General features: G+C 39.5%; 1 protein-coding gene across 1 annotated transcript; it reads left to right on the top strand.

Annotated features, from left to right (window-relative positions):
* Positions 1 to 4,171: 4,171 nt before the first annotated feature.
* Positions 4,172 to 13,917, top strand: cd164 (CD164 molecule, sialomucin). Its single transcript, XM_060882634.1, has 6 exons — positions 4,172 to 4,329; positions 6,226 to 6,306; positions 9,234 to 9,302; positions 9,508 to 9,615; positions 10,965 to 11,006; positions 11,119 to 13,917. The coding sequence occupies exons 1-6, from the start codon at positions 4,272 to 4,274 to the stop codon at positions 11,277 to 11,279; spliced, it is 519 nt and encodes a 172-aa protein (XP_060738617.1). The 5' UTR covers positions 4,172 to 4,271; the 3' UTR covers positions 11,280 to 13,917.
* The last annotated feature ends 1,888 nt before the right edge of the window (positions 13,918 to 15,805 follow it).

Below are 15,805 nucleotides of genomic sequence, written 5' to 3'. Positions count from 1 at the left end.
TCTGTTGAAAGCCTATAAAGCCCAATGTATGCTGTTTATTTCAACCGTACTGGAGAAGACACTCGAATAGCTCGATCTAATCTAAAGATTTGTATTTATTTTAGGTTGATGATCTTGAATGTGTTGTTCAGAAGTTTGCGGACACCTGATCTGATGCCTATATGTCCTCGTTGAGCATCTCATTCCAGATTTGCTGTTATAATAACCTCCTTTATACTTCTCTTCTGAGAAGGTTTTTCACTGGAGTATTGCAGTGGGGATTAGTATCTGTTCACCTACAAGACCATTAGTGAGATCAGATGCCAACATTCACCTCCACATCATGTCTTCATGGTTGCTTTGTGCACAGTGACAGTGTCATGCTGGTACAGGGATTGTATTGCCACTGAAGGGAAATGATAAAGCTACAGCGTACAGGGACATTCTATTCAATTAAGGTTACATAAGGCTGTGATGGAAGACCATAATTTTGGACAGATAGCTTCCATTGCTTAAAACTTAAACCTGTGGCTGTTTGTACTGCAGGAAAAAAAAACGTATTTTTGTATTTACACAGTTTCACTTAAAGGGTTAAGGTGTTGGATTACTGCTCAGAAGGCCATGAGTTTGAATCAACCACCAATCTACCACTGCTGGGCCCCTAAGCAAGGCCCTTAATGCTTAGTTGTATAAATTGATATAAAAATATGTCACTCTGGATAAAGGTATCTGTTAAATGCCATAAATAAAACAAACAGATTAGATTTATTATTATTTTTGATAAATATTATATTTATTATTGCATCCTATATTATTATATTATATATAATTTTATCTCAATAACTCAAAGTTGGCATGTTCATAACGTCATCTTGGACTTAATAATGTGTTCTGTCAGTGGTACCTTCTGGATTCAGTAGATCACCAATAAATATCTATTTTATTATTACTATTATTTCAATATTGGGATTTTCCTTCATAAAAGAAATGCGTGCGTACTGATGGAATCTGTGGAATTTATTTTCTGACCACGTTTGATAATATCTGATTTAGACAAGCCACATTCAGTGCTCTGGCTGCATCCATCCACCCATAATCTATTCATTTAGTGTTGCCAGATTGGATGGTTTCCTGCATATTCGTAATAATTCAATCATATCAGGTAGTTATCGCTTCTGGAGGTCTTCAGACATAATTGTGATTTAGCTTACATAGTTAGTGAGAAGAGATTGGACTGAAAATGTTCTATGTAATTCACCAGCCCTGTGCTAAGCTTGGCTACACCCACTTATGTAAACATCCATTTGGTGCACTTGCTAATCCTACAGTCGAGCTCTAATTGCTCTTTATCCAGGTTGCCTTTTGGTAAAAACGAGAAGAACATCTCAACATCTTCTGCAGGCTATAACTCAACATATGACCTACAGTATTCATTCATACAGTGTTCAAAAACTTGGGGAAGTCTCTAAAAGCTTTGTACATCTGAATCTGGGTGGCTTGGCTTTCTCCCATTTCTCCTGACAGATCCTTTCAAGCACAACCATCACAGGTACACATCACTTGTTAAGATTCAAGGTTCAACAACTATTCAGAAAACACTGAGGTAAACCTTCACCCTAGTCTGATGTTGTATAGAGCTCTGGAGCAGGTTATGATTTCAAGGACCTCTTTGTCACTGCTCCTGTGTAACACACCCATAAATGTAGCACACCCAAAAATATCTGTGTGGTACTGTGGGTATAAGCGCTGCCTCACAGCTCCAGGGTCCAATCCTGAGCTCCTGTGATGTGTTTCTCTGCATGTTCTTCGGGGTCTCTTTAGGGATTTGTCAGGAGATACTGTGCCAAGGTGTGAATGAGGGTATATACTCATACTGTGTGTATATATATATATATATATATATATATATATATATATATATATATATATATATATATATATATATATATATATATATTTGTGTGTGTGTGTATGTTTGTGAGCGTGTGTGTGTTAGTATGGTGCCATGTGGTGTGTTTCCACCTCACACGGTGTGTCCCCCAGATTCACCACAATCCTGAGCAGGATAAAGTAGGTACTAGAAGAACAAATGGCTTCTTCAGTAATAAAATATTGTGTAAGGTTCATTCACAAAATGTACAGATCAAAGACTTTGATGAACTCTTTTATTTCTAAAGTGTAATAGGAAATTTTGACTTTACACTTCCCACATAACATCATGTAGAGTATGTTTGTTTTTTTAATCATATGCTGGTAGTCAATAAGAATAAGAATACTTTACATTTTAAACTATAAACAAAAAAGATTATTTCATATTTTCACTTTAATTACTTTTAATTTAATTAATTCAATTCATTTCATACTTGCTTAAGTATAGAAAATACTTGCATTTTCTCCAATAGAGCGCCATCTGGTGGTTACGTGGCGCTATTTTTTCAGCAAAATACGAGGGCTGTGAATACATAATCCACTCACTCACTCACTCACTCACTCATTTTCTACCGCTTATCCGAACTACCTCGGGTCACGGGGCGCCTGTGCCTATCTCAGGCGTCTTCGGGCATCAAGGCAGGATACACCCTGGACAGAGTGCCAACCCATCGCAGGGCACACACACACACACACTCTCATTCACTCACGCAATCACACACTACAGACAAATTTCCAGAGATGCCAATCAACCTACCATGCATGTCTTTGGACCGGGGGAGGAAACCGGAGTACCCGGAGGAAACCCCCGAGGCACGGGGAGAACATGCAAACTCCACGTACACAAGACGGAGGCGGGAATCGAACCCCCAACCCTGGAGGTGTGAGGCGAAACGTGCTAACCACTAAGCCACCGTGCCCCCCTACATGATCCAAAAAAAATGTAAAATTTCAAGGTTCCAGAAGTTTCCTTAATAACAGAAGTGGTGTGTTGTGTAAGCTTCTGAGGCAGGTCCCAAATTACCATCCTCCTTGGTGATCTGTGAAAAGTACTACGAATAAGAGAAAATGAAAACATGGTGTGGAGATGAAGGTTGGCGTGAAGAAATCAAGTGTCCCATCCTGTCCTCAACCCCACAGAACACTTTTGGGATGAACTAAAACTGGAGTTTCCTTAACATCCCATCAGAGTCTGATCTCACTAATGCTCTTTGTAGGTGAATGAATCCACACAACTCCCCACAGCCACAATCCAAAATCTAGTGGAGAACCTTCACAGACGAGTGGAGGAGTGTAGGTTATTCTAACAGCAGTGAGAGGGGGGATACATCTGGAATGAGGTGTTTAACACATACGGGTGTGATGCTTTGGGTGCACACATTAAATGCATACATTAAATTTATATTTATACCTTATCGTATTTACACTGTAAGTTCTTTTTTACTGTGATGTGTGATGTTGAGAAGGTCTAGGATGCAGGACACTCACATTGTTCTGTTGTTCATGGAACTGCTTTGTTTGGTAGCTTCAAACATACCAAAAGTTCTGCTTTGTGTACCAGCCTACAGGATTAAAATATATGTTTGAGCATAAGGTCAAGAAGCAGCTCATGACTACAATCACAACGACGGTGAAGAGACAGAGCTTGTGCTTAGAAATCACAGAAATCGTCTGATCATGTGGAAAACACAGAGCCAACATGGAATAACAATTAACTAAACAATGACATTTTCTCTTGTAAATGTTTTTGAGCACAAGGTCGTCTCACGACGACGGCGAAGAAACGGAGCTTGTCAGTTTTTGCGTATAAAAACCCTTTAAACACTAAAAACTATTTCTCTAGTTGGACTGAAATACTGTGTTGTCCTTAGAAATCACACAAATCATCCGAGATCATCTGTAAAACACAGATGTGCCCTGTTTGTGCCCTGCTTTGTCATCCTTGCTGATTATCAGATGCTCAGATCTCAGGTTTTTTTGTTGTTTATGGTTCTTATTCCATGCTAAACTCTCCAGCAGATGGTGATATAGGATAAGCATGTTTTTTATGGGGTTTAAGCACGTTTACATGTTTAATCTGTGTCACAAACTGTTTAAACCTCTGAGAATTTCCAGGCATCTACATTATGATCTGCACTCAGTGATGGTTTTTGTGAACATTTTTAGAAAATCATGTCCAAACCACTTCCCCAGCAGCTCTGGTGAAGGGGGAGGGAACACGTGGCATTAAGGAAAACCTGCCACATGACTTGCAAAGCAGGAAGTGATCTCTGTTTCAGTCTCACAAATTGTTCTGGTCATCCAGCAGAGCAAAGCACGTCCTGTTCTGTAAGAAACAACAACAAGCGATCAGTAACATCAAGATGTTTTGGAGAATTCTCTTCGTGACAGTTGTGCTGTCTGTTTTGGGCTCTTCTATGGGTAAGTAAAAAAAAATATATATTTCAGCTAGCACTAAATCAGCACTCAAATCCTTTTAACCCGGATTAGATTTTAATCATAATAACGGGCCGTATCCTAAATGCAGCCGTTCTCCCCTTTATAATTGCACTACTTCGCCTAGTCTCTGTGCCCTACCTAGTGCTCTAAACGTCCATATATCGAGCTATTTGGGATTCAGCCTGGCGTTATCGTTAGACGTCTTAGTTACGTTCGTCTAAAAACAAACAAACTAAACAAAACCTTCTAAGTGAGAGCGACACGTTTGTCGTTAAACATTATAAACTGAAATATATTCTTATTGTCATCACCAAACATGTCCTGTTAAATCATTTATCAGTTAGCTTAATGCTAACTTTCGGCCCGCTGTTTAGAGCAGCGGTTTGTGTTAGCTTACAGCTAACCCGTTAGCCACTCCGAAGTTGCCCCTTAACGAGTATAATTATTTAATTTTTTTTTTTACCCTCCACTTATACGTTTGTAAGTGTGTTTTTTTTTTTTATCAAGCATTTTATCGTTACCATTTTGAAGTTGTTCCGAGTTGTTATTATGAAAGACTAAGAAAACATTACGCTGTTGGTGCGTTAAAGACGTTTAACCGATAAATTACCATCCAGTCTGTCTTGTTTTTCCTGACAAAACATTTCGACCTGTCAGAGATCGTTTACAAGATGTCTCCTGGCCTGTAGGAACATTCTAGCTCGGGTGGTTAACATGAGTCATTAAAGATGTCACCAGAAACCTTCATGTTTATCTGTCAGCTGTGTATCAGGAGTTTGGGTGTTTAGCTGGGACTGAAAAGTGGCATCTATTTAATGAAGGATAAACAATAAAGACTAGTACTTAAACCAGAAATTCCTGATCTAGGGTTAATTCTTGGGTTACAAATGGCGTCCTGTGTGGTAATATTTTGAAATGTCACAGGGTGTGTCTGCCCTGACATGCTGGGTACATAGGTCAACAATAAGAATTGATAGAATTGTCTCTGTTTATCTACCTCACTAACGGTTCAGCATTATGATCAGCATTATGTTTCAAACCTGCTGTATTCTGAACTGTTAGCGAGCATTAATGATAACTGGTGTCTCTATTACAGCTAATGTTTTGATTTCTGTTTTGAAAATACTTTTATGACCAAAAAAGGTCTGTTTTGTGGCCCAGCCTTAAAGATTAGTAAATGTTTTTGAGCACAAGCATGTTTTTGACTCACGACGACGAGGAAGAAACTGAGCTTGTCGGTTTCCTTCATGCCGCTGTGTATAAAAACCCATTAAACTCTAAAAACTGTTTCTCTAGTTGGAATGAAATACTGGGTTGTCCTTAGAAATCACACGAATCATCCAAGAATCTGGAAAACACAGAGCTGACACTTAATAAACATTAATAAATAATGATGCTAAGTCATTTTGTCATCCTTGCTGATGATCGGATGCAATCGTCACCATGTTTCACTGTGGATGGCGATTAACGTTGAGTTTCTAACAAACTTCTTTCAAGGTTAGAATGTTGATGTGTATCTCATTAGAATTGATAACCCTTTAACACATTTTCTGTGACTAAGACCACTCTTGGGATACTGCTCATTGGCCTGTTGGTTTCTTCTAATCCCCTCTAAAGTAATGGAGATGATAATGGATAATGCTAAAATCTTTTGTGACCAATTTTGTTTGTGGTCCATCTATCCACTGTATTTTTGCAGCACTTCTGCGCTGTCCTTTGGCTCCATTTATGCCACAGTTTAGCAGCTCGATTGTACACTTCCGTAACCCAATTACACAATAAGTTTGCTTCTCTTCTTGCAGTTGAGTCAATTCAGAGTCAGTTTATATACCTGTTTATAACTATCTCTGACTATTATTTAACTCTTTTTGTTTTCAGGTGCAGACATGAACTGTACAAGCCTGACTAATTGTGAAAATTGCACACAAGCAGTTGGATGTGTGTGGATGACATGCTCAGGTGAGTGCCTTCATGTCTCTCTCTTTTTTATTCTTAGCATTTTTGAGGTCTGTAAAAACCTTAAGTGAAGTGATGGTGGGACCGTGATGTGACGCAGGACTATGTCGAGTGCAAATATGTGACATGAGTGCAAATATAAAACTAAACAGGACAACAGAACATTGTAGGATAGAAGAATTTAGAGCAAGCCATTGTCTATATACATTAGAATTATGTAGTTTGGTAGGAAAAAAACATGGAGACAAACAGGCTTATTGTGGCAACTAGGAAGTCTAGAATGATGACTAAGAAATAGATAATCTGTCTTTTTCATCGTTTCAACAGTTTCTATTTTTTGTCTTTTTTAGTCCGTGCCAACTACTTCAATGCCGGGCAAAGTTTTATTACGAATCTTGACCCAAATGTTCTCCTTCTAGCTAAGTGTTGATTTTACAACTGGCTATTAAGGCTTGGAGATTAGACCAAACTTAACGCCCTTTTTCTTCCAAACCCTACAGTGTTATTCAGGTCACCGTGTTTCTTATTAAACTTATTGTAGCTGATTGACGAGATAATTGGATGATGTAAATAAATTGGAACAAAGTATTTTTTGGCTCGGCATTTAGTTTTTGTCACGAGGGTTTCTTGCTCAAGATTCTTTAGTGTCAGGACATACTGTTGAACATTTATTCATGAAATATTTTTCTTATTAAAAATGGGTTCTGATCTACCACCTGATGCAGGCTGTTAGCAAGAGAGCTTTATGTTAGTCGGATCATTTAGCATGATTCGACACACACAGGCACAAAATAAAACATGACATCAACAGAACTTCATCTTGTTGCTTGATTATATCTTCAAGGTAATGGCTGGTTTTTAGTTTCGTAAAGGAAGCATACTGTTGATACTATTGTGCTTGTTTTTTATGCGTAGTTGCAGTTTTTCCACTGTTTTTGCCTCAGTCCTGACAAGAAAAGGTCCTGTTTCCTCTTGTCAGACCACTGGAAACAGAAATGAATAATTGTCAGATCTCCATGCCCCCTTTTTTTTTAAATCTATTTTTGACTGATACAAAGCAGTGCAAACAGACTTTGTCCTTCGAGTGAGAACAGCAGGAAGCCATTTGCACACCTACGGTGTGTTTCATTGTCTTTGAAAGAGGCTTTTAGAAGCGGTATGGGGTGGAGTGAAGCAGTCTAACAGGACTGGGTAGGTCTGCAGCCGAGTCCTGACTGATGACAAAATACAGGCTAGTTCTACGTATTTATAGATCTTTGTCCTTTTTTTTTTTCATTTTAAATCTTATATTGAACTATACTTGCAGAGTGACCTAAACCGACATCTGGGAAAGGTTAACCACAACAGTATTAATTATTAATCAAAAGCTTTTACACGAAAGCTACGTGGCCAACGACAGGGTCTGGAAGTAAAACAGAGTTTGTGGTCACTGAGCCAAAACCTGTGGTAAAAAGACTCCACTGCAGCCAAAACACCAATGACTCAGAAGAGGGGAAAAAGTGAACAAAACCCAAGCCAGAAATTCTTGCTGACCCATTTCATATCGGTTAGAGAGGACCAAGCCTTAGCATGTTCCTTCACATCCAGAAAAAGATATAACCAGTGTGTTAGAGCTGTTGAAACCTGACTCCAGACTCGAGACTATAGAATTCTGCTTGTGTTCATGTCACAGAGTGCACAGGTGCATAATGAAACGCTTCTATAGACGTGCACTGACAAAACGTTGCCTTCGCTCAGTGACGAATGTGCAAGCGGTTAAAAAAAAAAAAAAAGAAGTGGAAGTTAACGAGAGTTATTTCACTGTAATATGTTAAAAATGGTAGCTAGTTGATGCTATGTACTGGCTCATGTGCTCGGTGACATCATCGGGATATGGAATGCCAGAGAGAGTGATTGATTGTGTGTGTGTGTGTGTGTGTGTGTGTGTGTGTGTGTGTGTGTGTGTGTGTGTGTGTGCACATGTGCTACCTTTTACAAAGGCATGTGACATTAATATTTCAGGCCTCTACCTATACAGCTCCCAGTATCTGTCCATCATGTTCAGATTCTCTCTCTCTCTCTCTCACTCACACACGAAAGGAAACCTAAAGATTTGGTAGTTTTGAGACCTTTTTCACCATACATGCTCTACAATAAAGCATTTGTATAAGCACTGAAAAGGATTTGCAATAATCACACATTGCATTTCTGTTTGGAGCTAAAGCCCAGGGCTTGCATAGATATTTACATTTACATTCATGCTATTTGGCATATGCCCCTTTATCCAGAGCAACTTACATTCTCGTTTTATACAACTGTTCAGTGGGGCTTAGTCAGATTTAGCACTCTGTGCAGGACGCTTGATTTCTTCACTCCAACTTTCACAATTTCCACACCATTTCTTCAGTGAGCTGCTTTGTGCACAGGGACATTGTCATGCTGGAACAGGGTTTGTAGCTCCACTGAGGAGAAAACTGTAATGCTACAGTACTTCTCCCATCTGAGCAACGGATCTCCCCAGTTCTCATTGGCCGTATTGGTTTCTTCTGACTAATCCCCTGTACCAAAGCGAGGATTATAGTTGATAACAGATTTATTAGTGTTTAATGGGGATGTTTAAAAGATGATAGCCAAATTCTGATTAACACCTTTGTAGAGCTTGGTCCTGGACTTCTTTTGATAGCCTCATATTGCATGTTACTTAGATATGTTCTATAGCAGACCTCCATTTTTCAGATCTAGGAACAGATTTATTAATATTTTTTCTTTTCATTTAAACACGTTGTTGGAAACGTATCGGTCAAGAGGAATAAGGAGCTTTGGGACGTGCTGATATGAAAAATATATAAATAAGTATTATCGAGAAATGGGTGTCAACTGTCAACCCCAGTATTATACAGTATTATAATCTAAATTTGTAATTTCTTTTCTTTTTTTCTTTTTTTTTTTAGTTAATAATGCTACCTGTTATAACAGCTCTACTGTTCCTGAAAGCAGCTGCAACAACACTTCTTGCGCAAGTAAGTATCTTGCTATTATCTAGAATTATTACTGGGCAACACGGTGTCTGTGTCAGTACACCTGTAACCATTAACGGTACCTAAAAAAAAATACGGTAAAATTGTCATACAATTCACTTGAGGCTTTTAGTTGCCAGTATATCCATCAGATTTTGGTTCTGGACAGAACTAGTGCTCTTACGTCCTGTTTTTTCTTTTCTTTTAGTTGAAACAACCACTGTATCGCCGAGCACTGCTACGACCACCAACGCCACTGCAGCGACCAATGCCACCAGCTCAACAACCCCCGAGACCACTGCCACCAATTCTACATGTAATGTTCTACTCACACACTTTCTTGATAAGAGTTATACAAATTAGTTTTTCATTGCTGGCAGACATGATGCTACCATCGCCATGCTTCACTCCACAGATGGTGTTTGGTGTTGGGTTTCTACCAAACATAATGTTTTCTTCCAAGGCTAGAATGTTACGGTTTTATCTCTTCAGAATAGAGAATCGTTTCACACAAATACTGAGTTTCTGTCAGGACAGTTAATGTTGGCGGTATGGTTCTGTTCGGGGCAAGAATCCACGCGCCCGTCCGTGCGCATGCATGGACCGAGCGGGGAGAGCAGCAACTAGAAAATAGAATAGACCCCCCCCTATAACAGAACCATTAATCATGCATAGAGTAAAATATCGACTATCGTAAAATAAAATAAATGAATAAATGGATAAAAAAAATAATTAAATAATTAAGGGAGAGAGAGAGAAAAATATGTGGAGATTTATGACGTGAACTGGTACAACAAACAAAGGTTCCGGCATGGTGGAGTCGGGGTTGGAGGAGGGAGTTGCAGGGAGTCGCAGCAGCAGCGACGCGCTAGAAAGCGGCTCAATGAATGGGAATTTAAATGGCCGGGTAATAGGAAGTCGTAACCGGATTGGCCACGTCGTCAAGCTGATACGCGCTTGACAACGTGGCCTGCCAGAACTAACGCGATGCTTGCTTTTCATTGTGATAGATGTCTGCCTGAGGGCCTCCTTATTCTCACATGCTTTTTCAAACCAGTCCACAAATTCTGACTCTTTCATTTTGTTTTTCGTTAATCAGAGTTCCAAACTTAAGGTTTGCTTACAATCATCCTCGTGCTAGAAGATACATTTGCGACCAGGTTTTAAGATCATGGCTAATGTCTTGAGGTTCAATATTTCTAGATAATCTTCCTTCCTCCTTCGTAGCGTAGCGGTCCCTTTTCCCACACACACACAAAAAAACCCTATGATGCTACCAGCCTCATGCTTCGTTTTCAGTTTAAAAGCCTCCACCGTTTTCGTTTTTGTTTTGTTTTTTGCTGGTCTTCTAGTAACTTCTGGCTATGGAAATGAAAGAACTCTCATTCCTGATGGTTCATTCTTGCATCGTAGCTGAACAGTGCAGTGTTTTTGTGATCCTGAAATATTTCCAGATACTCATGGTATCTTTTTGGAAGTTGCTCGAAAGGAGGAAGTTGACAGCTTTGAGGGCTTGGTAAAATCTAGACTTTCAGCAAACTCCTAATTCTAACAGCTGGCCAATCAAAATCATTTCTGGACTCTTCCAGACTGTTTAGAGACAGTGTTGTAATGTGTTATGTATAATAATTTGATTTTTTTTTTTTTCTTCTTCATTTATGCTAGCTGCACCGGTCACCTCTTCCACTGCGAGTACCACTACGTCAAGTAAGTGTTCAATCCACAAGCTTACACGTGTCCCAGGAGTCAGGACATCTTGTTTTCTTTTATTGTACAAGGCACACCAATAAAGCCAGATTTTTTTTACCCCTCTCTACAGATGCCACTACAACAGCACTGCCTCCGACCCCTTCGAAGAAATCTACGTTCGACGCCGCCAGTTTCATCGGTGGGATCATCCTCGTGCTCAGCCTGCAAGCTCTCATCTTCTTCCTCTACAAGTTTTGCAAGTCCAAGGATAGCAATTACCACACTCTGTAAAGAAAAAGAAAAGAAAGAACCAAACAAAAAGAACAGAAAAGAAAAAAGCCTTTAGAAGCACCACATTGCACATCATGTACACACACACACACACACACATACACACACACAAACACACACACACACGCACCCTGAAGCAGTGGCATTGTCACTTTTCCCAATCCCTTGTCTATATTAGTTTCCTTATTCACAGCTTCTGTCCATTTTTAACACTTCTCCTTTATCAGCCTTCTCCTTTAAAAATAATCGCTCCACCGCTCACAGTTCCATTTTGTTCTCGTTTTCAATGCCACTGCTTTACAAGGTGGGGGTTAAACATTACAAATCCCCACTTCCTTACAACGTAGCGTAATCTGAGCTGCTTAGACACACACGAGTTCTCATGAAGCCACACTGGTTGGTTGGTCGGGGTGTTTGTTTGTTTTATCCGCACTTTGTTGAGAAATCATGAGAAAGGGGGGTGGAGCAAATACGATCCTTCACCTACACAATTTTAGTTCTTATCCCAAAGCCTTAGATGTGTGTCAAAATGTTTCGATTGCTTTCAGTTGTCTGTTGTTTTTTTTTTTTGCCTGAAGCTTTGCTTTAAAATAATCACATTTAGTGAAGTTTATTTTTTTTTTGCTTTTTTTGTTGTTAGACTTTTCATCATTTTCAGCCAAGCCACATGGCATGATCTGTCTATTCGCAATAATAAATCCTCAGTCCATTTAACAACCAGGATTAGTGATATTAAAGCCACTAGCCAAAATCCAGTGCTAAATACGGTAATAATGAAGCGTATTGTAAACCTGAAAGTGTTTTGTTTGTTTGTTTTTTCCAAGAGGGTTTGAGACAGTGGTTGGTTTGAGTTGCTTTTTGCCTCCTCCTTCTTTTGCGCCTTAAATGTGTAAAAGTTTAGACTCTGGTTTGCCACTTCCTGCTGGAGCGGGGTGTGTGTGTGTGTGTGTGTGTGTGTGTGTGTGTGTGTGTGTGTGTGTGTATGCTCTCTATATTATCAGTGAGGTTGATTGAGGCTGCCAGCTGGACTGTTTGCTATATTATTAAGAATATATTAATTAAGGGTTAATTAGCATTAGCTCAAGTCTGCGTCAGGGTTTCTTGACTTTGGCTTTCGAGCCTCTCTGCCTTACGCTTTTCTGCTACGCTTTTCAAGGCCTTTCACCTGGAAGGGAGCAAACTTCAATGTTGAAGTTGAACTGAAGAATCAAAAGGAAGGTTCTGTTGTGAAAATCCTACGGTACTTTAAAAAAAAAAAAAAAAAAAAAATCACTAAACGCTTTTTTTCATGCTCTTTTGTGCTGATTTTGCCAAATGTATCTGTGATTTGAGGTCAGAGGTCAGAAATCGTTCACATCCTGTTTTTGTCCAGTCTCTGAGAAGTTTTGAAATTTTTTCATTGCCTAGTAACAAGATATGAGCTTATTATGGGGATTTTTTTGTTCTTTTTCTTTTTCGATCTGCCAAAATACATGTGAGCGTGTTGCTGTGTGTTGAGTTTGATGCACTGTTTATGGAGAAGAGGAAGTGTCTGACATCCGATGATCCCGCTGCTGATCAGGTGACGCCGTCTGTTGTGATAAACAACTTGTCATTCTGTCAGGTTGGGTTCTTAAAAAAAAAAAAGCTGGTTGTGTGCCATTTTTGTTTGTTTGTTGTTTTTTTTAATTATTATTAATATTTTTCTTTATGACTTTTGATTAGCGCCTTAATCGTTGCTGTCGGTTTGACGACGTGCTCTGGAAGGCATGTTTATTTTTTTGCCTTGCACATGGATTAGTCACGCTAAACGCTAATACAAAATACGACGCTCACCGGTTTGCTCTGAGTATATTTTACTTTTAATTTTTATGTAGCGAGGCTTGCTGGGAAAAACAACCGGAGTCAAGTTGTGTCAAGGGTATCCAGCATTGAAGGATTTTTTTTTTTAACATAAGAGATGCTAGTCAATTTTCAGATCAAGAGCTACCCCCTTCTTTCTCTCTCTCTCGTCTCGTATCCTCACAGTCAGACTCAGAGCTCCACAGTGATGGGATTAGACCCACGCTGAAACATGAGCACTGTTATCTCCATGGAAACAGCCTTGACAAAACGAACCCACTTTTATTTTTGTTGTTTTCTTCCTGAACTCGAATCTCTTCTTTCTCGTCGCACCTCTTGTAAACGAAGTGCCTTACTGATGTAGATAGTTTCAAAATGAAGTCTTTAAAAAAAAACTCGTTCATTCTCAAGTTTGGGATGAGAACGAACTTTGAATGTTAATTTTTATGGAGAAAACGGAGAGCTGAGCGGAACTCTGTTGCCCTCTCGCTCTTTCTCTCTTGTTGATTTGCATTAAATCCCAGCGCTCGTTTCCTTCTCTTCACTTTGCCGGTTTGTGTTCAGAACGAGTGTGTATTCACACCACAGACGACCTTTGGTCCTCGTGTAGTCGTGAGAGAGCAAAACACACTCCTGCACCTCTACATGCTGTTGCTTTACGTTGCCACGAGGTCTGCCTTAAAATGTTTTCAGCTTTGTATTGTTATTATTTTTTTCTTTTTGCAGTGCCGATTAGGTTTGAAGATGCTCAGTAAGTTTGAAGATGTTAAAAGAAATCAATAATTAATTAAAAACTGAGTAATGTAAAAACGACAAATCCAAGCTTTGTGTGTGTGTTTTTTTTTTTGTTTTTTTTTTAACTTTCTCCAAACAATTATAAAAATTATAAACAAATCCTGGTTTCAATTCTTTAAAACAGCAACAGGCGACCGTTTGGTATCGTTAGATATCACTTGGAGCAACCTTACAGAGGAAAACACACCGGGCAAAGCACCCACACACCAGACCAATACTACTGCCCTACTTTCCAATTGTTTACCTGGCAAAAGTTTAGTGGTTCCTGATGCTTGGAAATTGTGAGCGGCTTTTTTAAACCGTGTGGGTCTAACAACAAGAAAACGGGGGCTGCAAAAAAAATAAAATAGTCACTAGAATAAGCTTGTATTTCATCCCACATGCACAAATAAACCATTTCTACAAAATGAACGATGTTTAATTGACAAATTCCTGATTCCCCCCCCCCCCCACTAACAAAACAGTTATTAAAATTGTTTGTTATTTCTAAACCTGTTTCCATTACTGAAGTCATGAGGTTCTAATAAGCATAAATTATTTATTTATTTATTTAAACAAAATGTGTGAAACTGTTAATGGGAAATCATGTCAGGGAAGAAAACACCCTTCTTCACTTCAGATATCAGTGAACGGCCTTCGGGCTCGGTTCACCGCAAGACATTTTGTTCTATATTTATCTCTCTCTCGCTCACACGCTTGCCCGTGTATGACGTAAAGCTCGTCCAGGTTTTATTTCTCATGTGTGTGCAGAATTAATCACTGACTAACGAGTGAGTTTTAATGATGAATATAATTTATCTTTTAAGCGCAGCCTCCTAACCGGCACGGTAAACTCCTGTCTTCTCCTCCTTCACACACCTTTGTTTCCTCCCTGATGCACTGTGACTCATCATGTGGTGTTCCTGAGGTCTGAATCCAGCGTTCACGCCTTTTTTGTATCCTTAAAAGGATATGACTTAATTCTTGACGATCCAGCAGAAGTTAATCGGTACTGGTACAGGATGTTTGGGTGGAGTCCACAGTTACACAAACATATACGCCGCAAAATCCGACATGCGATACTGTGGTGTGGAGACGTATTTGTATACGTTTGTTTTGCTCTAGTAACTGGACTTGTGTTCCAGTTTGCATGTTCTGTACTTGGCTTTAACCTTGTGATAATTATGAAGTTGTCATCATGTGACCTTGACCTTGGCCTTGACTAAGGTCCTCTAGCCATCCTCTGTTATCACAACCACGGTTATATAGGATCTCCATGGTGACATGGTGTGGAGGTGAAGGTTGATGTGAAGAACTCAAGTGTCCTGCATAGAGTCCTGACTCTGACTCAACCCCACTGAACACCTTTGGGATGAACTGGAACTGGAGACTCCTTACCATCCCAACATCAGTGTCTGATCTCACTAATGCTCTTGTAGCTGATTCTCACAAATCCACACAGCCACAATCCAACATCTAGTGGAAAACTTCTAAGAAGAAAGGAGTAGAGCGGAACCATAGTCCTACTCCAGATGACTGAGATGGGCTGGTGAAGACCCCGGATTCCTTTTTTTTCTGAAACTTTCGTATATGATAGTCATCACAAGGGGATGAAACATGTCACCACACTGATTAAGAATTGTTGAACGTCTTGATGTGTATCTTAGTCACTGTAACTAGAAGAAGTCACTAGAAACTTGTCTAGTAAACACCAGGAGAAGACATGTCACTGCAGCACAAATGTCCAGAAGTGACGCTTCACACTGGAGGTAGGTACAGAATGGGTGATGTGTGATATTTATTGGAGGAGATAAAGATGTTTATTGACCTTATGAAGGTACAAAGTACACAAACAGTTGCTCAGTGATCTGGAGAATGGACTCACGTGACCTATGACTCATGTCTATGACACTAGAACATTGGCTTGCTGG

Source organism: Tachysurus vachellii, chromosome 12 (genome assembly GCF_030014155.1).
Source record: "Tachysurus vachellii isolate PV-2020 chromosome 12, HZAU_Pvac_v1, whole genome shotgun sequence".
NCBI classification, from domain to species: Eukaryota; Metazoa; Chordata; class Actinopteri; order Siluriformes; family Bagridae; genus Tachysurus; species Tachysurus vachellii.
The sequence above is the reverse complement of the archived record's forward strand: the minus strand, read 5'-3'. Positions and strand labels throughout refer to the sequence as shown.

Bases quoted from the DNA above. Each gene is read 5' to 3' on its own strand.
- cd164 (XM_060882634.1), top strand. From the start codon at position 4,272: ATGTTTTGGAGAATTCTCTTCGTGACAGTTGTGCTGTCTGTTTTGGGC. The intron at 9,616-10,964 runs GTAATGTTCTAC...CATTTATGCTAG, and splicing joins CACTGCCACCAATTCTACAT to CTGCACCGGTCACCTCTTCC. The intron at 11,007-11,118 runs GTAAGTGTTCAA...CCCTCTCTACAG, and splicing joins TGCGAGTACCACTACGTCAA to ATGCCACTACAACAGCACTG.